This window comes from Oreochromis niloticus, linkage group LG12 (assembly GCF_001858045.2).
Source record: "Oreochromis niloticus isolate F11D_XX linkage group LG12, O_niloticus_UMD_NMBU, whole genome shotgun sequence".
NCBI classification, from domain to species: Eukaryota; Metazoa; Chordata; class Actinopteri; order Cichliformes; family Cichlidae; genus Oreochromis; species Oreochromis niloticus.
Genome location: NC_031977.2, coordinates 17,861,123 through 17,887,956, shown reverse-complemented (window position 1 = coordinate 17,887,956; position 26,834 = coordinate 17,861,123). Strand labels below are relative to the sequence as shown.

General features: G+C 41.4%; 2 protein-coding genes across 4 annotated transcripts; one reads left to right on the top strand and one right to left on the bottom strand.

Moving 5' to 3' along the window:
* Positions 1–1,285: 1,285 nt before the first annotated feature.
* pole (polymerase (DNA directed), epsilon) lies at positions 1,286–16,713 on the top strand. The gene is made up of 48 exons (XM_013275405.3): positions 1,286–1,535; positions 1,643–1,778; positions 1,866–1,946; positions 2,039–2,083; positions 2,160–2,252; positions 3,079–3,233; positions 3,330–3,474; positions 3,570–3,650; positions 3,754–3,861; positions 3,948–4,058; positions 4,146–4,231; positions 4,562–4,681; positions 4,992–5,124; positions 5,222–5,335; positions 5,435–5,647; positions 5,743–5,850; positions 5,951–6,079; positions 6,162–6,264; positions 6,354–6,500; positions 6,593–6,738; positions 6,853–7,001; positions 7,134–7,226; positions 7,428–7,730; positions 7,811–8,006; positions 8,173–8,387; positions 9,038–9,140; positions 9,238–9,318; positions 9,413–9,535; positions 9,640–9,849; positions 9,986–10,198; positions 10,291–10,434; positions 10,529–10,669; positions 10,761–10,914; positions 11,110–11,216; positions 11,350–11,526; positions 11,629–11,852; positions 12,078–12,298; positions 12,380–12,584; positions 12,681–12,854; positions 13,120–13,245; positions 14,390–14,522; positions 14,723–14,924; positions 15,008–15,139; positions 15,261–15,454; positions 15,552–15,752; positions 15,841–15,966; positions 16,159–16,248; positions 16,332–16,713. Exons 1-48 carry the CDS (start codon positions 1,471–1,473, stop codon positions 16,452–16,454), a joined length of 6,879 nt encoding a protein of 2,292 aa, XP_013130859.1. The 5' UTR covers positions 1,286–1,470; the 3' UTR covers positions 16,455–16,713.
* On the bottom strand, positions 16,496–26,449 carry p2rx2 (purinergic receptor P2X, ligand-gated ion channel, 2). 3 transcript variants are annotated; one of them, XR_003213252.1, is made up of 13 exons: positions 23,959–26,449; positions 23,290–23,425; positions 23,137–23,208; positions 22,980–23,055; positions 22,796–22,892; positions 21,248–21,328; positions 21,024–21,177; positions 20,340–20,470; positions 20,127–20,217; positions 19,281–19,346; positions 19,101–19,178; positions 18,386–18,555; positions 16,496–17,707 (listed from the first exon to the last, which is right to left on the bottom strand). XR_003213252.1 is itself a non-coding variant. In XM_003451661.5 (12 exons), exons 1-12 carry the CDS (start codon positions 24,123–24,125, stop codon positions 18,457–18,459), a joined length of 1,248 nt encoding a protein of 415 aa, XP_003451709.1. In that variant the 5' UTR covers positions 24,126–26,449; the 3' UTR covers positions 17,721–18,456. The 3 variants fall into 3 exon arrangements, 2 of the variants coding, with proteins under 2 accessions (XP_003451709.1, XP_005473361.1); XM_003451661.5 differs by lacking the exon at positions 16,496–17,707 and having other exon boundaries at positions 17,721–18,555; XM_005473304.4 differs by lacking the exon at positions 16,496–17,707 and having other exon boundaries at positions 17,721–18,555; positions 23,505–24,099.
* Between the last annotated feature and the right edge of the window lie 385 nt (positions 26,450–26,834).

Sequence of the window (26,834 nt, the reverse complement as noted above, 5' to 3'; positions counted from 1 at the left end):
GGTTCCTCCCAGAGTTAAGGGTTCCTCTGAAGATCGTGTATACTCGAGATGTTCCTGCTCGATAGAAATCAGTAAGCATCTTCCGATTAGCGGAAAAATGTTTGGTTCGTCGGTCTTCTGTTGAGTTCATGAACAATGGGAAAAAAGTATACTTGAACTTTAAGACCGTTCAGTTCATATTAAAAAATCAATGTATCAACAAGCACCTTTTTTTTTCAAATAATGGAATCTGATTGATATGATGCCCACCTTTGTTTTCATTTCCTGTTTATTCTGTATTATGTGTGTGATGAACCTTTCCAGGAGTTGTCATCCTCCAAGAGCACCCAGAACAGTTAAGGTCAGTGATCACGATTCAATAATAAGAAAGAGACTAGGCAAAAATGGCACCCATTTTTGCCTAGTCTCTTTTTGCCATGAGGCACCCACTTCTGAACAAAAAGGACACAAAGGCTCGTCTCACATTTGCCAACAAAAAAACAGCTTCCCTTCCCAGATCCCTGAGATTTTTGTGGACTGATGAGACAAAAGCTGAACTTTTTGAGTCCCATTACACCTGCTGTAAAACTAACATAGCATTTCATAAAAAGAACACACTCAACAGTCAAACGTGGTGGTGGTAGTGTGAACAGCTTTGTTGCTTCAGGACTTGGAAGACTTGCAGTGATTGGTGAATCCATGAATTTTATTCTCTACCAGAAAGTCCTGCAGGAGAATGTCTGGTCATCAGATCATGCCCTGAAGCTCAAGGCTGGACTTGGATTATGCAGCAGGACAATAATCGAAAACACACCAACAAGTACACAACTGAATGGTTAGAAACAAAGAAACATTTTTTTTTAGCTAAATGAAGTTTTTGGAGAGACCGTGCCAAAGTCTAGACTCAAATCTGATTGAGATCCTTTCGCACAGTTTTTTTGTTTTTTGTTTTTTGTTTTTTAAGTCATGTCATATATGATATCATAGGTAATATGTGACAGGGAAGGCTGAATTTTACCAGGAAGCAGTAGTCTACCCAAAAAACTAGTAGTCTACCCAAAAAACTAAAATCAAAGTGTGTGTGTATATATATATATATATATATATATATATATATATCACGTAAACACTTTGCTTTCTAACGTTTTTTTTATTTATTTTGTTGTTGTTTTGTTTTTTAAAGGCACATCTATGAGCCCCAACGTTACAATGAACATGACATTCAACCTAAATAGATACGTCTCAACACCACCGTGAGGGATTCATCTCCCTTATTAACGATCTTTGTACTTCCGGTTCTCAGCTCCGTCCTCTCGCGGCAACTGCAGGAACGCGCCAAAATAGGAAAACAGCAGGCGAGTCTGTGACAGGCGCAGAGAAATCCAGCAGACAAAACTTTGAAATTAAAGCGACGTGTCTTCAAATGCGGCTTCACGCACACATTTAGCTGTTTTATTTTAGTGTTTTGTAACCAGAACATCGCGATAGAAGATGGTTCTGCAGAACAGTGGACGCTACAAAGCGGACCGAGGACCGAGTGGGGATCCGGAAAGCCAGTAAGTCCAGCAGCTCAAAAACTTCATAACACTTTCTTATTCAGAATATTAATGGATGACCGAGGACTGTGAGGATTTAGTGTCACTGTTGCGTGTGTTTGAACCAGGGATGATGGATCCTCCTTATCGGCCCTCAAGCGGCTGGAGCGCAGTCAGTTCACCGACGAGATGGACGCTCGCTTCGGATTCGACAGGATGAAGGAGCCGGGAGAGAAAACGGGCTGGCTGATCAACATGCACCCCGTGAGTCCTCGCAGTGAGACAGTTTTTACTTTCTGTCTGCTGCAAAATAAACACTTAACATTTATTTTTGATGCTCTGCATTTGTAGGCAGAGATCCTGGATGAAGACAAGAGGATGATCAGCGCGGTGGACTATTATTTCATACAGGAGGATGGAAGCAGGTTCAAGGTGTGTTTGGGGGGAAAGCAGAGTGCTGTAACGCAGCTTATTAAATGCCCTGCATTTTACATTTTCTCTCATGTATTCTGTCTGTGCTGTAGGTGTCTCTGCCCTTCAAGCCATATTTTTACATTGCGACGAAAAAGGTAAGTTAGTGACTGTGATTATGCCAAGTGAACATGTTTTTTAAAAAGTAATAAATAACAAAATGTGTATGTCCAGAACTGCGAGAGAGAAGTCATCTCATACTTATCTAAGAAGTTCCAAGGAAAGGTGGCAAAGCTCGAAATTCTCCCAAAAGAAGACCTGGACCTGGTGAGAGTTTCAACTGACTTTAAGTTATCTAATAAATAAATAGTTAGTAAATAAATAAGTCAAATAAATGTAGATAAATAAATATTTTCTATATTTATTTACACAGAATTAATGAAGGAATAGTTGGCAGTTAATTAATGGATGATTTTTGACAAGAGCGCCACCACAACACATTTTCAGTCATATAGAAATCTAATCTGTTTATGTATGCTCACCGGACACTTCATTAGATATGTCTCACTAGTACTGGGCTGGAAGGCTGGATGATCCATGCTTTCACGTTGCTTATGTCAGATTCTGACTCAACCATCAAAATGTCGTATCAACGAGGTGTACTGCCACTTACTGGATATTTTCCCTTTTTTTTGGACTATTCTCGGTAAACTCTAGAGATGTTTATGAAGGTAAAACTCAGCTGATCAGCAGTTTATGAAATACTCAGACCAGCCTGTTAGGCATGGCACGTTCAGAGTCCGTTAAATCATCTTTCCTCCACATTCTGATGCTCAGTTTGAACTTGAGCGGGTCGTCTTGACCACTTCTGCTTGTTTTTATGCATTAAGATGCTGCCATGTGATTGGGTGGTTTGTTTCAGTGAGCAGTTGAATGGCTGTACCTAAGAAAGTGGTCAAGTGAGTGTACGTCTTTTAAGAAAAATCTAAAAAAATATATCCTCTTACCACTGTGGCACTCTTGTCCTTAGTATTTAAAAAAAAAACGGCTCTTGAATATCAGTGTTTTTGAAGGTATCATGAACCCTATTGGCTGCTAGTGTTGACTTTGTACAGCCAATCACATGCTGATTCTGCTGATCTGGTCTCTCCAGCCAAACCACCTTGTCGGACTGAAGAGAAACTACATCAAGCTGGCGTTCAACACCGTGGACGACCTCGTGAAGGTCAAGCGTGAGATTGCCCCGGCGGTACGTAAAAACCGAGAGAGGGAGCAGTCCAACGATGCCTACACCTCAATGTTGTCAAGGTATCACCGAACCTTCGATCCCGTTAGATTCCTTTGATGTTCCGCCTGACGTTTCCAGCTTTATAATAACTCCCGGACACCTTTTTGTCCTTTTAGTGCGCTATCAGGAGGCAACGTGACCTCAGTGGATGAAGACGGGATGTCAAAGAGTATTTCAGATCAGTTAGACAACATAGTGGACATGAGAGAGTATGACGTGCCTTACCATGTGCGTGTGTCCATTGACCTCAAGATCCACGTGGTAAGATCAACTATATCTGGTTCCAGTGTTTTCCAGTGAAATGTTCCTCTACACCTGTGCGTGCTCTTCTTATCTTTACTGTCTTTATTTTTCAGGCTCACTGGTACAACGTTCGATACAGAGGCAGCGCTTACCCGCCAGAGATTGTACGGAGAGACGATCTTGTGGAGCGACCGGTATCAGGATTTTGTTGTTTTAAGCCTTCCATCATCCATTCAGAGTTATACAGAAGTTTTGATTTATGTCGGGGCTTTTCTGTGAAACGCTGTTTCCCTGCAGGACCCCGTTGTTTTGGCGTTTGACATCGAGACCACCAAGCTTCCGCTGAAATTCCCAGACGCGGAGACGGATCAAATTATGATGATCTCCTACATGATAGATGGACAGGTGAGGTTCATTTGCGTTTGATTTTTAAAGTTTTTGTTATGATCCTGTTTGTAATATCATCTAACAATCCTTGTGTTTTCACGTAGGGGTTTCTAATCACAAACCGAGAGATCGTCTCTGAGAACATTGAGGATTTTGAGTTTACCCCCAAACCTGAGTATGAAGGGCCATTCACTGTTTTTAATGAGGACAATGAGGTATGTAGCCACTAACAATAAAGCATTGATGTATAAAAGGCTGCTGTGTGTTTCTGTCAGTTTAATAACACGCTGTAACGGTTGCAGGCAGCTCTCATTCAGAGGTGGTTTGATCACGTTCAAGAAACAAAGCCAAACATCTTTGTGACCTACAATGGAGACTTCTTTGATTGGTAAGCCTATTTCCTGTTTCTGTAAAAGCCAGTTACTTACTTTAAAGGTGAAGTGGGTAGAATACATTACAGGCAGTGGCTGCAGTGAACACTTTATTATTTTTAAGTCCTTGGTTTCACTTCAGCTCAAGCAAAAGTGACCCAAGCACCAGTTCTTTGTGACACTCGTCCCTGGTGACAATAAGCAGCTACGACATAATGATGAAGCTGTTAATAGTGAATTATTTAAACTGTTGATTATATTAGATATTCAATATTTATTCTTATTCTGTTTGTTATACTGATTACTTTTCTTGATCCTCCACCTCTCCTCATACTGTTTCTCTCTAGGCCTTTCATTGAGGTTCGGGCTGCCCTCCATGGACTGAGCATGCACAGGGAGATCGGTTTCCAGAAAGATAACCAGGGAGAGTACAAGGCCAGTCAGGCCATCCACATGGATTGTTTAAGGTGTGCAAAAGTTGTACATTCTTAAAATAATAAGCATACACTTTTATATTTGTATGTTACGTTATTACCTCCACCAGGGAGGTTATGTTTTTGGTAACATTTGCATGCATCTCTTTTTGTCTGTAGCTTTATAACATGGATACTATGATTCTTGTGTAATGTGTATTGTCAACACATAGAAAGCATTGTATGAAGATTTCAAATATCATGCCATGTTTAACCACATTTTAACACATATAATCAAAGTAAATGTTATATGTAATGTTGGTTTTTCATATATCCCACTTCAAACCTCCTTATCCTGTGTCAGGTGGGTAAAGAGAGACAGCTACTTGCCGGTGGGAAGCCACAATCTGAAGGCAGCAGCGAAGGCTAAACTGGGTTATGACCCCGTGGAGCTCGACCCAGAGGAGATGTGCCGCATGGCAACTGAGGAACCGCAGGTGCAGAACTGAACTCCAGTCTTAAAATAAAAAACTGAATCATTTTTAAAGGGATGTTAACTTTCCACTTTCTGTCTTTTCTCTTTCTTCCTGTCAGACTCTAGCAACCTATTCTGTGTCAGATGCCGTGGCCACATATTACCTGTACATGAAATATGTCCACCCCTTCATCTTCGCTCTGTGTACCATCATCCCCATGGAGCCCGATGAGGTTTGTCTGTGGCATGCTTTGCAAAAGATTTCTTTTTTTTTTTTTCAGTGCATTTTACTAATTATCAGTCTCTTTTCTTGCATTGTTCACCTGTTTCAGGTGCTGCGTAAAGGTTCGGGGACTCTGTGTGAAGCTTTACTTATGGTGCAGGCCTTCCACGCCAACATCATCTTCCCCAACAAGCAGGAGCAGATCTTCAACAAACTGACAGATGACGGCCACGTCCTGGACTCCGAGACTTACGTGGGCGGTCACGTGGAGGCGCTGGAGTCTGGAGTGTTTCGGAGTGACATCCCCTGCCGTTTCAAAATGGTACAGTCTGCTCACTTCTCAGAGCTCACTCTTCATCGGCGCTTGTTTGTTTTTGTTTTTTTAAAACGTTGCTGTCATTTTTGATGTTGCAACAGAACCCGGCTGCATTTGACTTCCTGCTGCAAAGAGTTGAGAGGACGATGCGTCATGCCGTCGAGGAAGAGGAGAAAATCCCTCTGGAGCAAGTCACTAACTTCAATGAGGTTTGTGGAGGAGGGGAGTTGCCTCTGTCTGTCTTTTTGATTAGTTACTCAACCTTTTTTCTGAGCTTGAAATTCAGAATTAACGCCGGTATTTTCTCAGGTTTGTGACGAAATTAAGAAAAAGCTGACGTCCCTCAAGGAGGTTCCAAACAGGATTGAATGTCCCCTCATCTACCATCTGGACGTTGGGGCAATGTACCCCAATATTATTCTCACCAACCGCCTTCAGGTTATTACTTTATTAATCAAAAAATGCTTACAATCACATCTAGAAAAGCATTAAATTTTGTCTTTATCTTCTCATTTTGTAGCCATCCGCTATGGTTGATGAGGCCACGTGTGCTGCCTGTGACTTCAACAAGCCTGGTGCCACGTGTCAGAGGAGGATGACCTGGCAATGGAGAGGCGAAATCAGTAAGTTATCTTTGGATATCTGTGCTCTACTTTTAAGCGATTTGGGGGAAAAAAACAAGACCTTTGTCTCTCGTTGTCTCTCTCTGCAGTGCCCGCCAGCCGCAGTGAGTTTCACCGCATCCAGCAGCAACTTGAGTCTGAGAAGTTCCCGCCGCTGTTCCCCAACGGTCCACCTCGGGCTTTCCACACGCTCACCAGGGAGGAGCAGGCCAAGCATGAGAAGAAACGTCTCGCAGGTTCCTCTTTTCTTTTTGACTTTGACTATAAGTAATCAAAATAGTGGGTTATCAGAGCTAAAGTTAGTCCTGTCTTTTTTTTAAATAATCAGACTATTGTAAGAAGGCCTATAAAAAGACACACGTCACCAAGCTGGAGGAGCGAGTTACCACCATCTGTCAGAGGGAAAACTCCTTCTATGTGGATACTGTAAGAGCTTTCAGAGATCGCCGTTATGAATTCAAAGGACTTCACAAGGTATTCTAACTATTTGATCAAATTATACCTGATCTGTCTCATTTATGTATTTATTTATTTATTTTATAATTACGTGCGGTAAAGGTTTTCTTTTTGGTGCTACCTTTGCTTTAGGTATGGAAGAAGAAACTTTCGTCAGCTCAGGACAGCGGAGACGCCGCTGAGGTGAAGCGCTGCAAAAACATGGAGATCCTGTACGAATCCCTTCAGCTCGCTCACAAGTGCATTCTCAACTCTTTCTACGGCTACGTCATGAGGAAGGGGTAGGAGCCGGCCGCAGTTTTCATCAATCATCACAGATCCACTTGCGCTGTTACCTGAGCCTTTCGCTGCAGTCAGTACTGAGTGCTGTTGACTTGATGCTCTGTGTTTTGTTTTTTTTATGTTTCCATCAGGGCCCGATGGTACTCTATGGAGATGGCCGGCATTGTGTGTTTCACTGGAGCCAATATTATTACTCAGGCCAGAGAGCTCATTGAGCAAATAGGGTGAGTTGCATAATGATGATGGGACGGCTAATATGAGGAAAGCGGGGTGAGCTCAGAATAGATGAAAAGCTTCTTCAGCCAATTCTTGGCAGCATGTTGGCTTTAATTGAGCTCACGCTCTTTACCGTATATATTTTATGCTGCAGGTCAGTTTATTCAGCTATAAAAGTACTGCAATAAATCTCCTTCTCTGTGACACAGGAGGCCTCTTGAGTTGGACACTGATGGTATCTGGTGTGTCCTCCCCAACACCTTCCCAGAGAACTTTGTGGTGAAGACCAGTAATGAGAAGAAGCCCAAGGTGACTATCTCCTACCCGGGTGCCATGTTGAACATCATGGTAAAAGAGGGATTTACCAACGATCAGTACCACGAGCTGGTCGACCCCGCGTCCGTTACTTACAACATCAGGGCAGAGAACAGCATCTTCTTTGAGGTGGACGGACCGTATCTGGCAATGATCCTGCCAGCCTCCAAAGAGGAGGGCAAGAAGCTGAAAAAGAGGTATGGGGATAATTTTGTGAAATGATTTGTGGCCTTCTTAAAGGGGTGTAATTAACAAAGGGAGTCGCCTTTCTTTTTAGGTACGCTGTGTTTAATGAGGATGGTTCTTTAGCCGAGCTGAAGGGTTTTGAAGTGAAGAGAAGAGGAGAGCTCCAGCTCATTAAGATTTTTCAGTCGTCTGTGTTCGAGGCTTTCCTCAAAGGAACTACTCTAGAGGAGGTCTACGCTTCAGTGGCCAAAGTGGCCGACTACTGGCTGGATGTACTTTACAGCAAGGTGCATATCTCTGATCAGGTTCTGATAAACTAGAGTCTCCTGTTACAAGGTGTTTTTGTCATATTTCTGAATTGTATTGTTCAGCAGTCGTTTATTGCATAAGAATATTTTTTTATAGAAAATGCATAACAAAAAAACTCACTGGACCATTTCACGTGTGACGCAGGCTGCCAACATGCCAGATGCAGAGCTTTTTGACCTGATTTCAGAGAATCGGTCAATGTCCAGAAAACTCGAGGATTACGGTGAGCAGAAGTCCACGTCCATCAGCACAGCTAAGAGGCTGGCAGAGTTCCTGGGGGATCAAATGGTGAAAGATGCCGGTCTGAGCTGTCGCTACGTCATCTCCCGAAAACCTGAGGGTTCCCCCGTCACGGAAAGGTTCGACAGTTGCTCCGAAAGTAAACTGTGTCACTCTGATACCCCTGCAGTATTAAAATGTCAGGTCTGAAAACTGAAACCATTGAAGAACATATTTAAACTTGCATTCTTTATATTGAGCAGTCAGAGGCGGCGACTCCTCGAGTCTGCAAAAGTCCACGTGAAAACGACCCTACTGGAGTTTATGGTCTCAGTTGGTAGTTTAAGATCTTAGTAAATCCATTATAATGCTTATTTTGGTATTATTGTACCGTACTGAATATGTTAGATGGTAAAGCAGGGAAACCTTTAGGCTGTAGCTACACTATAATGGTAAGTTGCTGCTGTGTGAGTGTGCGGTGCCTCGGTTGTCAGGTCTGGTTTAAAAAACCAAAACAAAAATGAAAAGATGATAACGTCCACAATGCTAATATTGAGACTTCAAAATGACTCCACAAATCGGTGCGATGTATCCATCTGTCACATCAGACTGTTGCAGCAACACCATATTTAAAAACTAGGCTACTGATTCGATAGATTTCCTGGTGTTACACAGCACCAAAGACTTTTCTTGAGCTTGCTTTCCCATTTTTGAATATCTTAGGAAACTAGCAATCTCTATTATGATCAAAAGTTAAAGCCATCGGCTCATTTGTGCATCTCTCCATCAGGGCCATTCCTCTAGCCATCTTTCAGGCCGAGCCAAGCGTCAAGAAACATTTCCTTCGCAAGTGGTTAAAGATGCCCAGCTTGCATGACATGGACATCCGCTCTGTGAGTTTTTAGGACAAAATTAAATGCGAACAACAAAGACAAAAATGTTCAAGTACATTCATGTCATATGGTTTCTTGGTTTGTTTGTTTTTTCCAGATCCTTGATTGGAGCTATTACATAGAGAGGCTGGGTAGTGCAATCCAGAAAATCATCACCATTCCTGCTGCTCTGCAACAGGTAGAATTGAAGAAGGAAAAAAAAAAAACCTAAACCAAAACCTAAATTGATTAAAAAAATATTAATGGCACGTTCCACTTTTTATTTCCATAAGGTGAAGAATCCTGTTCCCAGAGTGAGGCATCCTGACTGGCTACACAAGAAACTCCTGGAGAAAAATGACATATACAAGCAGAAGAAAATTAGTGAGCTGTTTACCAGCGAAGGCAAGAGACAGGTAAGGTTAACCTCACAGTAAAGTGTCCAATCAAACTGTCAGCTCTGGTTCTTTTTAACCGCTAAGACTTATCGTTGCACTCTAAATGTCTTCCTCTCTCTCAGATTGCCCATCAGCCTCTTGAAGCAGGCCCAGCTGCTGACATAGAGGATTTCGGGATGCCACCCAGACCCCTGCAGCCAGCTATCCTTATCAGCACTAAGCGGAAGCGGGCATCACAGGGAGACGACAGCCAGGTGGAGTCTCAGGATTTAGAGCTCACGCAGTCCTGGCGGGAGATCCTGGGACCGCCCCCTCCCAAGGGAAAAACACGGGTAGGAAAGCAGAGGTTTCAGTATATTAAGCTTGAGACATTTTCATGCAATTCCAAATGCATTTGTAGTGCATTTGAAATCCAATATGTTCCAGTGGTGAATGTTAAAAGGTTCAAACAACCGTTTCTGTGTGCAGGAGGAACATCAAGTTTGGCTGCGCTACCATAAGAAAAAGTGGGAGCTGCAGCTGAAGCAGAGAAAGGAGAGGAAAAAGAGGAGGAGGCTGCTGGATGGGGAGGCTCAACCGGTCGGCGGAGGAGTGATCAGAGGTGGTCCCATCACAGGCCTGGGGAGCTTCCTCCGCAGAACAGCTCGGAGCATCCTCGATATGCCGTGGCAAATTGTCCAGGTAGTGCAGAGCTATCCTGTTATCATCCACAAGTAATTTAATTATATAAAGATATTGATCTTCTCTAGTTTTTCTTTCTTTTTTTTTCTCAGATTGCAGAAACTAGTCACCCTGGTCTGTATAAGCTCTGGGCTGTGATTGGAAATGACCTCCACTGCATGAAACTCAACATCCCACGTGTCTTCTACGTTAATCAAAAAGTCCCAAAACAGGAGGAGGGAGCGACGTACAAAAAGGCACGCTACAAAAAATCCATTAAATAATGCAACGACATCACTGTGACTTTAGAAGAAGTTACCCAAAATAACTATCAGAGCTGTGTGATTACAGGTGAACCGCATGCTGCCTCGCTCCAACATGGTTTACTACCTCTATGAGTACTCTGTGCCAGAGGACATGTACCAAGAACACATCAATGAGATCAATGCCGACCTTTCTGCACCCGACATCGAAGGGGTCTATGAAACACAGGTCAGTGTAATTTTTATGTTTTACACTGCAGCGTGTCCGTGTTATAACTGTATACTACTGGAAACAGAACACAGCGAGTCTTTTGTTTCAGGTTCCTTTGCTGTTTCGAGCTTTGGTGCAGCTGGGATGTGTGTGCATGGTCAACAAACATGTTGTGAGAGATATGGCCGGCAGGGAGGCTGACGCGTTTGATCTGGAGCATCTGGAGATGAGGTCGCTGGCCCAGTTTAGCTACCTGGAACCTGGTGAGGGTCATTCAGACACTTTAGATTTTAAAGTTTTGACAGCAGACTTTTGATGGTCATAAATGTCACAATTTAATATTTACTTTAATATTTAGGTTGACCTAAATTATTACTTTCCCCTTTAGTAGAAAAGAAAACCGTTTCACAGCAATTACTTATGAATTTTGATCTGCAACTACTATGTTTGCTTCTCAGGGAGTGTTCGCCACATGTACTTGTATCATCACAGCCAAGGCCACAAGGCTCTGTTTGGCCTCTTCATCCCCTCTCAGCGCAAAGCTAGCATCTTCGTCCTGGACACGGTAAGAATAATGGGCTTTCTTTCAGTTTCCTCTTTGTTTTAATACCAGAGAAGAAGTCTGTTTTCCTCTCAGTATCATTATGACATTTAATTGCATTGAGAATAAAGCTCAGTTGTTGGCTTGTGCTTTTTAGGTTCGAAGCAACCAGATGCCCAACTTGAGTAACCTCTACACAGCCGAACGCACGGCCCTCCTGGAGAAGACGACGGAGGAGCTTCTGCCTCCAGAGAAACACACCTTTGAGGTACGAGCTGAAAATGACATGAAGGCAATCTCACGTGCGCTCCAACGAATACTCCTAAACTACAAGGTAAAATACTCTGGTTATATTTAACATTTTTATTACTTTTTAATCATTAAGTTTCATGCGACTAAATTTGCAAATGCCTGCTTTGTTTGTTGCTGTTGACAGGAGGAGCGCCGTGGGCCCACCCTCATCGCAGTGCAGTCAAACTGGGAGTTGCGTCGATTGACGGCAGGGATGCCGGTGCTCGAGGAGTTCCCGGTCGTTCCGGTTCACGTGGTTGATGAGATCAGCTATAACGTGTTGGACTGGCAACGGCTCGGTGCCCGGCGCATGATCCGCCACTACCTCAACCTGGACAGCTGTCTGTCACAGGCTTTTGACATGGCCAGGTATGATCTGCATGTTTCTGCTGAGTTTCCCTTCACACATAAAGTTGTTCCAGAGAAAAAGGAAGACATTTTATTTTTATTTAAACCATTTGTTTTAGTAAGAGCACTCTATAAATGTCTTACATGCCAGCTTTGTGGTTCTAGCCTCTAATAAAAGATTTATCCAGGCAGCAGAAATTGTTGTAAAACATTTTCAAGCCCTTTTGAATTGTTTTTTACTTTCAGATATTACCACTTACCTGTGGGGAACCTTCCACAGGATGTGTCCATCTTTGGCTCAGACTTATTCTTGGCAAGACATCTACGGAAGCACAACCACCTGCTATGGCTTTCGCCCACATCCAGGCCTGACCTGGGAGGAAAAGAGGCTGATGACAGCCGTCTGGTGATGGAAAATGATGACAGAGGCTCTGTGGAGATCAATGCTCAGGGCTGTTATTCAACAGGTACAAAAAAAAGAGGAAGAAAAAACAGGAAATCACTCGATGGATTTTTGAAGTCTGTCTTAATCATCATCTTTCGTGCAGCATGTGTGGAGCTGGACCTGCAGAGCCTGGCGGTGAACACCATCCTCCAGTCGCAGCATGTCAACGACATGGAGGGCGGAGCCAGCCTGGGCGTCAGTTTTGATGTGATCCAGCAGGCATCTTTGGAGGACATGATGTCAGGAAACCAGGGAGCAAGCGCTCTGGCTAGCTACGATGAGACGGCTCTCTGCTCCAACACCTTCAGGTGTGTAAACGTCTGTGTTTGAGCGTAAGGTATGTGTTTTGTGTTTTGCTCAAACCACAATTTTTATTTATTATTTTTTCTGGGTTGTCTGAGCAGGATCTTAAAGAGCATGGTGGTGGGATGGGTCAGGGAGATCACACAGTACCACAATGTGTATGCAGACAACCAGGTGATGCATTTCTACCGCTGGCTGCGCTCCCCCAGCTCGCTGCTGTATGACCCCGCCCTGCACCGCACCCTGCATAACATGATGAAGAAGGTGTTTCTGCAGTGAGTGCCAAATCGTTATACTGCAAAAAATGAAATTTGTGAAAGCTTTCTTTTGAAATAATGGTAAACTCTACATCAGTATGAGGTCACCACTAAGAGAAAGCCCTGGTATTTTTCGGTTGTTGCCGTTGATGTTGTTTGTGTTTTTGTTTTTTAAATTTTAAACTTAAAACTTTATTAGAAAATGTGATGATGTGAACTCTGATTCATAGTAATGCTTTCAGTCTCCATTTATCCTGACCTCATTCTCTCATTCTGGCCTTAGGTTGGTTGCAGAGTTCAAACGTCTCGGCTCGACTGTGGTGTACGGAAACTTTAACAGGATCATTCTGTGTACCAAAAAACGCAGGATTGATGATGCCATTGGCTATGTTGAGTATATCACCAACAGGTCAGTGTTTTTTTTTAAATTCTCCAGTCTGATCTGGGATGACCAGAGTTTTAGTTTTCACATGTTTTTATTTTCGAAATCAGAATACTTAATTAATCCCAATGAGAAATGATTTTGTTACAAACACAATGTGTATAAAAAATATATAAAATTGAGTCCCTAAAAGTGCCATTTTAAATTTAAATTAAATATTCTAAAGTTAAAACTGTACTTTAACTGTATAGACAAGATGTAAGTGTCATAAGACTTAATTAGAACATCTGATGGCAACAGGTAGGAATTGTGTCTTTATTTGCAGTGCTGTATAGATTCCCTGCTCAGCTTCAAACGTGCAGCCTGTTGAGCCATACCTTAGTAGCCTCGCAGAATAAACTCCAGCTGTAACATTAGTGCATCACATCACTGGAAATTGAATGTATTTTCCTGATGATGCAGAAAATGTAATTATGTTACATTTGATCTTAATCTGCTGCTAAGTTTGTTTGATTTTTAGCTGATAGAAAACTGATAATAAAATTGATCGGTTCCATTTGTAGGCTGTTTAACATCATTTATCAATAAAATTCATTCCCCTCTGATTGGATCACAAACTAAAGTGATTTTGCACATCTCCTTTAGTAAACTACTGGAGAAAATCAGATCCAATCAGATGTATAAATGCATGCGCATGTTCACAGCTGTTGGCGATTTTGACATATTAACAATAGTATATTAGCAAAATGATGCATGATGCAAAGCAAGAGCCAGAACACTAAAATCAGAAAAACAAAAATAATCCATTAGAAGAGCGAGACAGCAGGGATTGTGTTGTGGTTTCCATCAGCTGAAGTGATTTCTGTAAATTAAACCCAAAATGGGAGAACTGCCCATTAACATAATGGATGTAATACTTAAATATTGACTTTATGACAAAATATTAATACAAAATCAATATTGCTACTCAGAGATACAAACCTCCTGGGATTTTGGTTCTTGAAATATTGTTGTGGGGTTTTTTCTTGGTTTTCTGAAAGTATGTGACTAAAATAAGCACCAATACCTTTTAAATGTTTGACTTTTATTGTTTACAACAAGTCTAATTTCCTGTTTTCAGTCTTTTATGTGTAACCCTGACATCTCACATTTCTAACGGTTTCTCTTCTAGCATCCATTCCAAAGAAATTTTCCACTCTTTGTCCATCTCCTTCTCACGGTGCTGGGAGTTCCTGCTGTGGATGGACCCTGCCAACTATGGTGGTGTGAAGGGCAAACTGCCCTCCAGCGTCATGTATGGAGAGGTACTGCCAGATGCCGGAGGTTTCTTCCTGTTAAAAGCGAGCTTTTTCTTCCCACTGTCGCCAAGTGCTTGCTCATAGAGGGCCGTCTGATTGCTGGGGGTTTTAGCGTCTTTATCTTGCAAACTAAAGCACCTTGAGGCGACTCTTTTTGCGATTAAGCTGAATTAATCTCCAATGTTGTTGTTTTGGGGTTTTTGTAGGAAGGAGCCCAACAGAAGAAAACCAGACAAGAGGAGGGGGATGAGGATGGCAGTGAGGATGAAGATGAAGAAAATGCTGAGGAGGAGGATGGAGATGGAGAGACGGATGAAGTAGAGGATTTGATTGAGAGTAACTGGAATATCATGCAGTATCTTCCTCAAACCGCCTCCTGTCAGAAGTACTTCCTCATGATCGTCTCAGGTAAAAGAAGGAAAATCTCCCAACATTTTTTTTTTTCTTTGCTTTCTAAGTTACTAACTCTCAAAACACCTTTACCTTGCCAGCGTATATTGCAGCGGTCTATCACAGCATGAAAGAGGAGCTGAGACGTAACGGCCCAGGAGCAACACCAGTAAAGAGACGTGGCAACAGCCAGGCTTCCCAGCAGGCCATCGGGGATCTGAGTGCACTTCCTGGTAAGAAGCTGATCAGAAAGCTGTTGTATGTGCTAAAGGCTTCTGTTGTATTTCTCTGGAAATGCAGATCAAGCTCAACCAAGTGTTTAATGTTTGCAGCTTTAAAAATTCTCTTCCACAGGAATGATCTCCTTCTCCCAGGAGTACGTGTCCAGCGAGCTGACACAGAACATTTTCACCATCACTCAGAAAATCCAGAAAAAGGTCACTGGTACCAGGAGTGTTACCCACACCTCAGAGATGTTCCCCATCCTGCCTGGGTCACACCTTCCACTCAACAACCCAGCACTGGAGTTTATCAAATATGTCTGCCAGGTAAAAAAAAAAAAAGAAGAAGAAGAAGAAGAAATCTGCTCCCCTTTTTTTTCCTGCAGCGGTTATTTACATTTTCCTCCATCCTTCCCTTGTTTAGGTTCTTTCACTAGATGCCAACATTGTAAATCAGGTGAACAAGCTGAAGAGAGACCTCCTACGTCTTGTGGATGTTGGAGAGTTTTCAGATGAAGCCCAGTTCCGTGACCCATGCAACTCCTACATCCTGCCAGAAGTTATCTGTCACCACTGCAATTTCTGTCGGGACCTTGACCTCTGCAAGGACCCGTCAGTGGCACAGGTAAGAGTACAGTAACTCCTGATAAACACGTCTTGAAACTGTGAAAGTCAGAAATCTAAATGAGATAAACTTGTTATCTTTTCCTCAGGATGGTTCGGTTTTGCCTCAGTGGTTCTGCTCCAACTGTCAGGCGCAGTATGACACCAACTCTATTGAGATGGCTCTGGTAGAAGCTCTGCAGAAGAAACTGATGAGCTACACGCTGCAGGATCTGGTGGGTAAAATAATGCTCAGTATATCAAAACACCTGGCAAAATTTAAGCAATGAAATGATAAGAAAAATGCAGTCACTACTTCTGGTTGTTTGTTTTTCTTAATAAAGTTTTCCTGGCAGTAAAATCTAACTTGCATGCTTTTTGACAGCCCATTTTCCAGAAGGTGCCTCACAGGTTTTGTTCAATTTCAGGTGTGTAGCAAATGTAAGGGAGTGAAGGAAACCAGCATGCCCCTGTACTGCAAATGTGCTGGAGACTTTGACCTCACCTTCTCAGCCAAGGTTTGTACTTTGAAGCACGCAGCATCATTCTGTTCAGCAGTGAACGCATATTATTGACACTGCTGTTTTTGGTCTGTTTACAGAGCTTCTCTGAGCAGATCGCGGTGTTTAGGAACATAGCGTCCCACTACAACATGAGCTTCCTGGAGGAGACCCTAGGCTGGCTGCTCATTATGAGCCCTCAGATCAACCAGGGTGTTCACTGAATATGAACTTCACTGACACTGAGGTCCGACACTTCCTTCGATCCATCTGTAGCAACTACAAATCAGGAAACAGAGTGCTTTCCTGCATTTTTATGAGTTTTATGCGAATTTCAGCATTGATCTGTTTCTTGCTGTGTGATTGTGTAACCAAGATGATTTCCCGATGAAGCAGGATATGTGCACTGTAAATATGTTTGGATTGTATTAGTTATGTATGTGTATGAAGATTTTCACTGATAATAAATGTGTTTTTCATGTGTCTTGGTCTGCTTGTGATTGCTGCAGTTCTGTATTTTTTCTAAATTGGATCTACTCTGTCGTTACGCTGTCTCGGTTTTCTCCTCCCTCCCTCGGCTGCTAATGTGTCTGCTGTAAATTGCGCACAGCTTCAATTACATGACCTGCATCCACTCTAATTTCTTCTGCTGTGAAACTTGACTAATGCTGCCTCATTGCATGTTGCGTAATCTTTCATTGTTTCTTTGGTTTGGCGACAGTGAAGACGACTTTGACAAATCTAACTTCCTTTTTTATTGAGCAAATTTGAACCTTGCAGACTGAAAAAGATGAATTTCTGGCTGGATGCAAATTTGTTTTTTTGTCATTATCCCATATGGGATATATGTATCTGGTAGTGAGCGTTATGTATGTCTGCTTTAGAATTGCCTTAATCCACACATCCCCTTCACTTTAACCTCATTGTTTCTCAGATGACTCACGTTACCTCCTGGTGGGTGTCTCCCAGACAAGTAATCACATTTCAGACTTAACTGCTGTACAATCAGATTCACTTCTTTGAGGTTCTCATAGACATGTTCTGCATGTATGTTGATAAAAAGAAATGATGAGAGCATTTTTGTGCTCTTAAATGACTTATTTGCATTTGCATCAGCCTCTCAGCAAATGTTACATTTAGTTAATATGGTTTGTCTGTCGGGCAAATTACAAAAATATATTTTCACATAAATGCTGTCACACTTTTTATGTGTTGCAAGTCCATAATTTCCAAAATGAAGTGACTTTCTGCCTACCTTCATGGCAGTTATTGATCACTCAAATTGAGTCTTAAATTTTTACGTGGGTTTTTTTTTTTGACATCTGTATTGCTCACTGGCAACCAGATGGATTCACACTTCCCCGCAATCTTGTTACAGGAACCATTTTATGGGAAATGTCTGCATTATTCGATTACTGTTCGTAGCCCTCCTTGTGTTTCTCCTGGCAGTTTCCTCCTGTGTGCTGAGCACATCAAACTGAAAGAAGGAAATGAATCAGAGCCTTCAGATGCTTCAAACGTATCAGTTTTATCTTTGTCACAATTTCATGATTTTGTTTTTCCTTTTTAAAAAGTCCCACCAGTCCTTATGTTTGAACCAAGTTAAAGGTTATTTATTGTTGGATTGAATGTCTACAATACATCGACATATGCTGTAAGGTTTTTATTTTTTGGTAGCACTTTAGAATAATGCCATACTATCAAGCATTATTAAGGTATTAGCGAGTGCCCAAATTCATCATTTATATAGCATTACTCCTCCTTAGTATGGCATTTCTAAATACTGATATATTATTACGACTATGATTATTACTAGCAGTGATAGCTGTCCATGATAGATAAACATATCTGTATTTATAAGCGGCATACTGAGGAGGAATAATGACACAAATGATGAATTAAGCACTTACTAATGTTTCCTAGTGTGGCGTTGTTATAAAGTGCTGCCAGTCGTTTTCTCATGACAGTGTACTAAAATGGTTTGCTGTTTTCAAAATAAACACATTCTCTATATGCTGTTAATATATTCTGAGGTCGTGTCAAGTTAAAGAGAACTAACTGTCTTATGCAAAGATTTCCACAGGGATCTCTTTCTTTTCTCAGTTTTTATCCCCACTAACATCAGCACAGTGTCAAAGTGAGCTGTCACTGACACCTGAGATGCAGTTGCTGTTTTGCCGAAGTCGGTGGTGGGGAGTCCATGCACTTGGCCAGCGAGGACTTTGGTCACAGCGGTACGCCGTCAGACAGGTCAGAATGGTTCGAGCCGAAGCTGTTGATGTAGCTGAGCTCTGTGGGTATGGGATTTGTGGGCTCCTTGATCACCTGTGAAAGGCAGAAGACGTTATTAGACAAACATCTCACAAAATAGTCCCTAAAAATAAGAAAACAGTCAACAAAACACAGCTATACAGTTGTATGATTTGTGAGTGGAGCAAAGTAATGAAACCAATGAGCTCCAGTGTTTGACAACACAACGTGTGTTAGAATCTCCTGGTTATTGTCCATAAAATGACAAATGTAGCCTTGACTTTGACCACAATTTAAGTGAAGACCCATTAGCTGACCATTATGTCTAAGCTTGATTAAATCCTGAACAATACTGTAGGAGCAGCGATTCTTGTGAATTGTGAACAGATAGACAACAGACACCTCCCCATGATCTCAGCTCATCAGTCCTTCAGTCTGATAAGCTAATAATTGACAGCATTCTCCACAAGTCCTGGAGACAAACTAGATTTTATCTCTGGATGGACGATTTAATTCTATTTATAAAAGTCTTCTACTGGATATAGAAGCAGACTCACAAAAATTCACAAAAACAAATGAAACTGAGTTGCGCTGAATGAATAACGCTTTTTATTACTCACTTCATCAAACTTTCTCTCACTGTAGACTTCATTCTTGTCGATAAATGTCAGCATGATCCAGTCGCAGATTATTGTACACTACAAAGAGGGAGATGAAGCAGAATAACAGTTACAATAACTGAACGAATATCCACTGCCACTTTAATGTATCAGGATAAAAACAAATCAGTCAATACTCACAATCCCAACAGAAGTCATAGCAGTCACTGTGCTGATGATGGTTGGAATAGGGCTAAATTTACCAGCCTGCACGAAAATGACACACAGTTGGCAACAGGAAATATTTAAAATGGAAAAACTGACATTAAAAAGACACATCCTTCTCTCTCACACACACACACATAGGTAGGTAGGTAGGTAGATATTTAGATATGTTTTAATCATATAATAATGTATTCTCGTCGACGGTGCTCTCTCGGCTTGGTTGTAAATAGATAATGGGTGAATGGTAACGCTGTACTAAGTAAAACAAGCTGGAGACTTTTTTTTCACTTAATAATTATTGAATTGTTTTTTTAAATGTAATTATCTTCTTTTATGCTTGGCCACCCTCATTTGTAGATCCCGTTTTTGTACACCAAAAATTACATGGGTTCATATTATGTGTTTATAAAACACCATGCATTTAATCATTAGTTATTATTAATCTCTGGCTCTCTTCCAAAGTGTGTTTTTTGTCCTGGTTCCCTCCCCTCACCCTGCTCCTCCCTGAGCCTGGGTCTGCCAGAGGTTTCTTCGTTCCCACTGTCGGTAAACTAAAGCACTTGTTTATAGGGGGTCCTCTAATTGTTTGGGTGTTCCCTGTATTATTGTAGAGTTATAGCTTACAATATAGAGTACCTTGAGGTGACTGTTGTTGTGATTTTACACAAATTGAATTGAAAAATTGGGGAAAGAATCACGGAAAATGGAAAATGTTTGTAATACTAAAGTGTTAATTCCTTATAAACAAAAAAAACATATAACATAAAAAATAATATAATGATAGATACAACAATAAGCAGGTCTAAAGTAGAATCTACTCACATGTCCATGAACTATGATATCTAGACGGATGCCATAGGCCTTGATTAGTGTCCGAGTTTCTTCTCCATCTTTACTGTAATATTTGGCAAACCTGTAGAATTACACATAAATTATTACAACAGGAAAAAACAACAGGTGAGCATAGCACAAGAGCGTTTTAAAGATTGTTTTAAAAATAAAGTATAAAAGTCAGTGTCGGACGCCGGTGCTAACCTGTAATAATAACCAGCGTCGGGCAGATCCTTTCGGAGGTCAAGGCGACGGAATGAGTATGTGGGTTTACAGTGTGAGGGATCCAGATCCAAGTTACACTTCCAGTTGATGAAAACACCGATCACTCCTCCCTGAACTCAGACAGCGTGACAGTAGTCATTTTTAACACTCGTGGGTGCCATTCTTAAGACATCATGTAAACAGCAATAGCCCAGGAGAAGAATATAAAGTATTCAAACTTTATCGGTAACACAAAGGAAATAAGTGCCTGAGTACTTTCTGGGTAAATCCTAAAAGTAATCTTGGGAAAATTCAAACACCAAGACACCAATCAGATTAGAATTAACTGATGAGAAATTTGGATAGAGACGGCACAAACCATGATGATATTACCACGTAAGAATCTGCAAAACTATAAAATAAGTTTTATACTTACTGAATTTCTACAATAGCTGATTTGGGACAAATCACAAGAATGGCCTTTCTGTCTATGTTTTATGTGTCTATTGTATTTATTTATTTATAGAGACATAAAATTATTCTAATTTTTATTGTAATTCTAAGATTTATTCTAATTTTAGATTGCCTGCTGGGGGTTGATGTTGATCCACACATTTTTAAATGAGGACCACTTTCCCTGAATGAAATACTGTGAACACTATGCAATGCAGGCATCATACTCACAGTGTTGCAGAGCTCACTAAAATTCTCCCTCGCTTGTGCTGCGATGTATCCCAAGCGGAAGATGGGACAGTAGGGGTCACTCTCCTCATCATAGTGACACTTATTCAGGTATCTCTTAATGTCTCGCTTGTTTCGGGCATCCTTAATATTTCCCCTGCCAAAGACAAGAACATCAGTATCTGCAGCTTAAACATCCAGAAGTGTTAACGTCTGTGTGACCCTACCTCAGCACTTTAAATTTGGGGAAGTGGATAGAGTTCCTGATGAACACTGTGAAATTGATGGCCTCCTCTAATGGTGGTTCTCTGTTGAAGACAGCAAATATTTAACGTTTCCTTAAAGTGATCTTGAAGTGGTTTTAGCAGCTGGTTCAGGTTACACAATCTGTTTGACTGGTTTGGTCATCATTTGGTCAAAGTGGTGACCAAGAAACTGACAATATCCATCTTGTCTCCAAGGAAACACAGTGGATCTGTTTTCTCACACTGAGGCGGTTCTTAGTTCTTTCAAAACCCCCAAAATATGAGAACTTTATTGTGTTTTACTCATGTTTATGTATCTTGATGACTAGTTTTTTTTTCCAAGCTGTATTTAATGATGATTTAATATTTAATGCTTTACTAATTTTATCAGTTATTGCACAAGTGATATCTTTTTTGGGGGGTGGAAGCTCCAGTATTTCCCATTTTTGTAGCATAATATTAAGAATTCAAACTTAAGATTGCCACTGCAGTAAAAGCATAACCAAACAGAAATCAATGCTTTTTCTTTTTCTTTTAGTCGCTCCCTTTAGAGATCACCACAGCAGACTTTCTGGCCCCATCTCAACTTCCCTATCTCAAAACTGCTGTATGCTGTATGTACTCATTTCTAATATTGCACATCCTGGTCAATTTAAATGAAAATCTTAACATTTTCAGCTCTGCCACCTGGCTTTTTGTCAAAATCATACATTAAACCAAATCTCTTGTAAATTTTACCTTTCACTCTTGCTGCTATCATAGTCACAAATCACCTCTAACACCCTCCGCCCTGCCTGCACTCTCTTCTTCGCCTCTCTTGTGCACTGTGGATTTAGATGTTTGAACCCAGGTTTTTAAACTCATCTTGCTTCACTACCTCTCCACCTTGCAGCTTCACTGTTACATCTGCCTCCCTCATTCACACACGCATTCTGTTTGCTTCCACTGACTTTCATTCCTCTTCTCTTCAGAAGATACCTCCACCTCTCCAGGCTCTTTTCCACCTGCTGCCTACTCTGAGCGCAGATCACAGTGCCATCTGTGAACCTGATAGTCCACAGAGACTCGTGCCTGACCTTATCTGTCGGTCTGCCCACCACTGCAAACAAGAAAGGGCTCAGAGCCAATCCCTGATGTAATCCCACCCCCTTTGAAAACATCTGTCACTCCTACCACACACCTCACCGCTGTTTTTCTATCATCCTACATATTCTTCACCGCCCTCTCAATTCCTAAAGACTACCTAAAGAAATTACAAGAAAGCTTGGCTGAGTGTGTTCACACTAAATATTGACTTTCAAGCTTGTTAGAACTGTACCATTTTGGTTTTGTTTTGTATCTTTCATTTCCATGTATGTTTACACGTTTTAATAAATCGCTCCACCAATTTTTATTTTATTTCATGTTAGTTTCCCATGTTTTGGGATATTTAGGCTCAGTTTGAGTCTGTTCAGAACTTGTATGGATTTTTAGAAGGATGCATATAAACCTGACATGATGCTGATGGTGATTCTGTAACGCCCATCTTACCGTACTACAGCGTATTCCTCAATCGGACACCAGGTTTGTATCTCACAGGTTTTAAAGGTGTGGTTGTAGTACTGAACACATCTGCCCGTCCTTCTGCCTGTAGGAGAGTGTTTCGAAACAAGGGGTGACAAATACAAACCAAAAAAGCCACGAAGAAAAATTAGATAAGAAGTGAAAACGTTACCGTGGCCATTGAAGTTGACTTCCCCTTCGACGCAGTCAGAATCGGTGGTGCAGTTGGCATCGGCAACATTGAAATGCTAAAGTGAATAGAGACAGATGACAGTGATGGGAGGAAAAAGGTGTCTTTGTTACTCAGTAGATTTTAGATGACTTCTCACCTCAGCACAGGTGTCTTGTCTCTGATTGAACGTGAATTCTCGTCTCAGTATTGTGCTAATCACATCGCCACCCTAAACAAAAAGGGACAAAAAAGACTTAGTGTGGTTAACTCAAGCATGAGCTATGCTGCACAAGTTTAATGAAGAAATCACCTCTGAGGGTCGGGCATACTCCACAGTGTCCAGGATCTCATCTCCATGAATTGCTGAGCCTTTCATGAGAGTGTAAACAGAGCTCTCTGGACGGGTTTCACTCTCTTGGTATGCTTTCTGACTTATAAAGACATACCTTCAGGATGATAGAAGAGACAGAGGTAATATCACATTTTCTACCATGATGTCAATTTTTATTGGCGGTGTCATGTTACCCTGGATCTGCTCAGCCCTCTTTGCTGAAGACAAAAAAGGTGATGATGTACTTTCAGATGCTCACTTCAGAGCATTTAGTTTATTTCAAATCTGAAACACTTTACATCTGTTCTCCTTGGATAGCATTTAAATCTCTGATAATATAGAGACTGGATGAGTCACACTCAGTTGGATAGTTGAATTTTATGCTGTTAATTGCAAATGGGATGCATTTCCTCCCCACAAAACTGCACTGCATTAGTTAAAATTTAAAGCCGTAGTGTATTTATTTCATCTGCATGAATATTATTCATTTAAAAAATGCTTTTAATTTTACTGTAATTAAATTTAAAAGAAAACACATTCAGACCAACAGATCTAACAGAAAAAATGTAGAAAAGACAAAATAAACCTGAATTTCATACATTGTCCACACACCCAGTCATTAGACATGCAAATGTAAGTGAAGCTTACCATATGAAATAAGTGATCACAAGAAACTGAACACTCCTGTAAATCACGCCAAGAGTTCTGTTCTTAACCACCATCACCTTGGGGGTCTCATAGTCCCAAAAACCATGAATATACTCCTTCAGGAAGTTATGTAGCCCCATGATGATTTTATGGCATGTTTCCGTCATATCCTCAGATGTTCTTGTGAAGTCTTATGATTGAATCTGTATATTTAGCTTTAAATTTCTGTCATCATGTCTTTTTCTCAGCTCCAGCCTGCATTTCTCTCAAGCATCCCTGGCACCAGTGAGTGAACAAGAGAGTAGGGGGTGGGGTCCTGATGTGGTTGAAGGCAGGATTCATTTTTTATGCCACTCTATTCTGATAAATCAGCTTTATGCCTGGATCAGTTTCTCCCTGTGCAAGACTCTTTTAACTCTCATCTTCTTGTTATTAGTTTTTTATCTTTTCTTTTTACATACTGTCTTACTTTGCACATACATTGTTTTAAATTGTCAAAATTTGCAGATCTATTAATTGCTTGAAATTACTGGTTTTGATCAGAGTGTGTTGGTCTGGATTTTTATGAGCAACGGTCAAACCTGCAGAAAGGTGTGACGAAAAAAGGGATGCCGAAGAAGTACAACAACCTGTCCATACCTGAGGTCTTAGAAACTGCCAAGCAAAGACTCACAGCCTTGGGTAGCTGCTTGAAAAGGTATACCAGAAAGTTCGAAGCCAGGAGAATAAACCATTCAAGGTACTCTCAGTGGCAGGGAAACAATATGAGAACAACAGCCTCACCAATGCTGGAGACCTAGCAGTACTGGAAGACCATGTGCGAGATGCAACTTATAGCAATAATGCTCAGTGGCTAGTGGCTCTAAGAGCAGACCACAGCAACCTCCCTGGATAAGATCCAGTAACCATCACAGCAGTAGGCATCCAAGAAAGGGTCATAAGCATGAAGATTTGGACAGCACCAGGCCTTGACATGATACACAGATACTGACTAAAGAAGCTAACTGCCCTTCATGAATCTCTGAAGCACAAATGAACCACCTGCTAATGGATGAGACACGACGAGAATGGCTAACTGAAGGCCGGACAGTCCTGACTGGTCCTATCCAACTACTAGCCAATAACTTGCTGCAGTACATGGAAGCTTCTGTCAGGCATCATAGCAAAATGAACAGGCACATGGCTCAATACATGAGCAGGGCAGGAATTGGCAGAAAAACTCAGTGGGGGGGAAACAACAGCTACTGGTAGACAGATCAGTAACTGTAAGACCAGACCGACCAACCTATGCACTGCCTGGACTGACTTCAAGAGAGCCTCTGACTCAATGACTTACATGTGGATCCTGGAATGCCTAGAACTGTACAAGTGCTTTTTCTACCCAATCAGAGCGTTCAGAGCGCTTTATACAGCATGCCTCATTCACCCATGCACACCCATTCATACAAGCACTTTTTCTATGCTTAAGTGTTTTCTATCAAACATTTACACTTGAGATGGATGCATTGGAGAGCAACAAGGTGTTAGTATCTTGCCGAAGAATATTTGGCATGTAGTCTGGAGCAGCCAGGGATCAAACCACCAAGCTTCCAATTAGTAGATACTCTACCTTCTGAGCTACAACCACCCCTGTACATCAGGAAGATGCCAACGAATGACCACGTGCTTAGTGAATACCTCAGGCAGCAGAAACATGAGAAATAGAAAGGGCAAGAAGAGGAACCATCATGGAAGGACAGGCCCCCATACAGCATGTACCACCAGCAGATAGAAGAAGTGTCTATTATCAAGAAATCCAACCAATGGCTGAAAAAAGCTGTACTGAAAGACAGCACAGAGGCACAAATCATGGCAGCGCAGGAACAAGCTCTAAGTACAAGATCCATAGAGGCAATGGTGTACCACACCAGGCAAGACCCCAGGTGCAAGCTGTGCAAAGATGTCCCTGAGACACTCCAACACATAACACCAGGGTGCAAGATGCTAGATGGCAGCAAATCCAGGTAGCTGGTATATAGAGAAATATCTGTGCCAAGTATGGCCTGAAAGTCATGAGGTCAAAATGTGATATGCCCTCCATGGTGGTTGATGATGACTGAGCTAAGAGCCTGCCAGTTACAGACAGACAAACTGGTGATGGCTAACCAACTGGACATAGTAGTGTTGGACAAGCAGAGGAAGATGGCCACAGTGAAAGATGTTGCTAGGATAACATTTTCAGGAAGAAGAAACACAAGAAGCTCAAGAAATACCATGGGTTGAGAGAAGAGCTTAAGAAGATGTGGAGGGTGAAGGCAACAGTGGTCCCAGTGGTAATCAGAGCACTCAGGATAGTGACTCCCAAACTGGGCAAGTGGCTTGAGCAGATCCCAAGAATGATATTCTAGATCTCTGTCCAGAAGAGTGTAGTCCTGGGAACAGCAAAGATACTGTACAGGACCCTCAAGCTTCCAGGCCTCTGGTAGGGGACCCAAGCTTGAGGCATAAAGACTGCCTGCAGGGCGAACAGGTACCTTTATTATATATAGTAATATAATAAAAAATAGTGCTGTCACTTATAGTTGTGGTCAGAAGTTTACATACACTCATCCTGGCTATTAATGTGATGGTAATTTTGAGCTTTTAAAGATGAAACAAGAACTTAGTGCACAAGTTTGAATTTATTTTGGATTTTCTCCAATCCTTAAACATAAAAAGCTTAAACATATACACTCGCTTAATTCTTAAATGATGCTGACACTTATATGACCTATGAACTTATTTTTAGTGATAATGACTGGCTACAAGTGGTAGTTTCTCTTTCCGTCATAAAAAGGTGTTTTTTTGTTTGTTTGTTTGTTTGTTTGTTTGTTTGTTTGTTTGTTTGTTTTAAGCGC

What these genes read in the sequence shown, in the direction of transcription:
- p2rx2 (XM_003451661.5), bottom strand. Translation starts at nt 24,125, where the DNA reads ATGACGGAAACATGCCATAAAATCATCATGGGGCTACATAACTTCCTG. An exon ending in AGTATGCCCGACCCTCAGAG is followed by an intron (nt 23,209 to 23,289) that starts GTGATTTCTTCA and finishes CTTTTTGTTTAG; the next exon opens with GGTGGCGATGTGATTAGCAC. An exon ending in CTATGACTTCTGTTGGGATT is followed by an intron (nt 19,179 to 19,280) that starts GTGAGTATTGAC and finishes CCCTCTTTGTAG; the next exon opens with TGTACAATAATCTGCGACTG.
- pole (XM_013275405.3), top strand. Translation starts at nt 1,471, where the DNA reads ATGGTTCTGCAGAACAGTGGACGCTACAAAGCGGACCGAGGACCGAGT. An exon ending in GCATCTTCGTCCTGGACACG is followed by an intron (nt 11,217 to 11,349) that starts GTAAGAATAATG and finishes TGTGCTTTTTAG; the next exon opens with GTTCGAAGCAACCAGATGCC. An exon ending in GTTGAGTATATCACCAACAG is followed by an intron (nt 13,246 to 14,389) that starts GTCAGTGTTTTT and finishes TTTCTCTTCTAG; the next exon opens with CATCCATTCCAAAGAAATTT.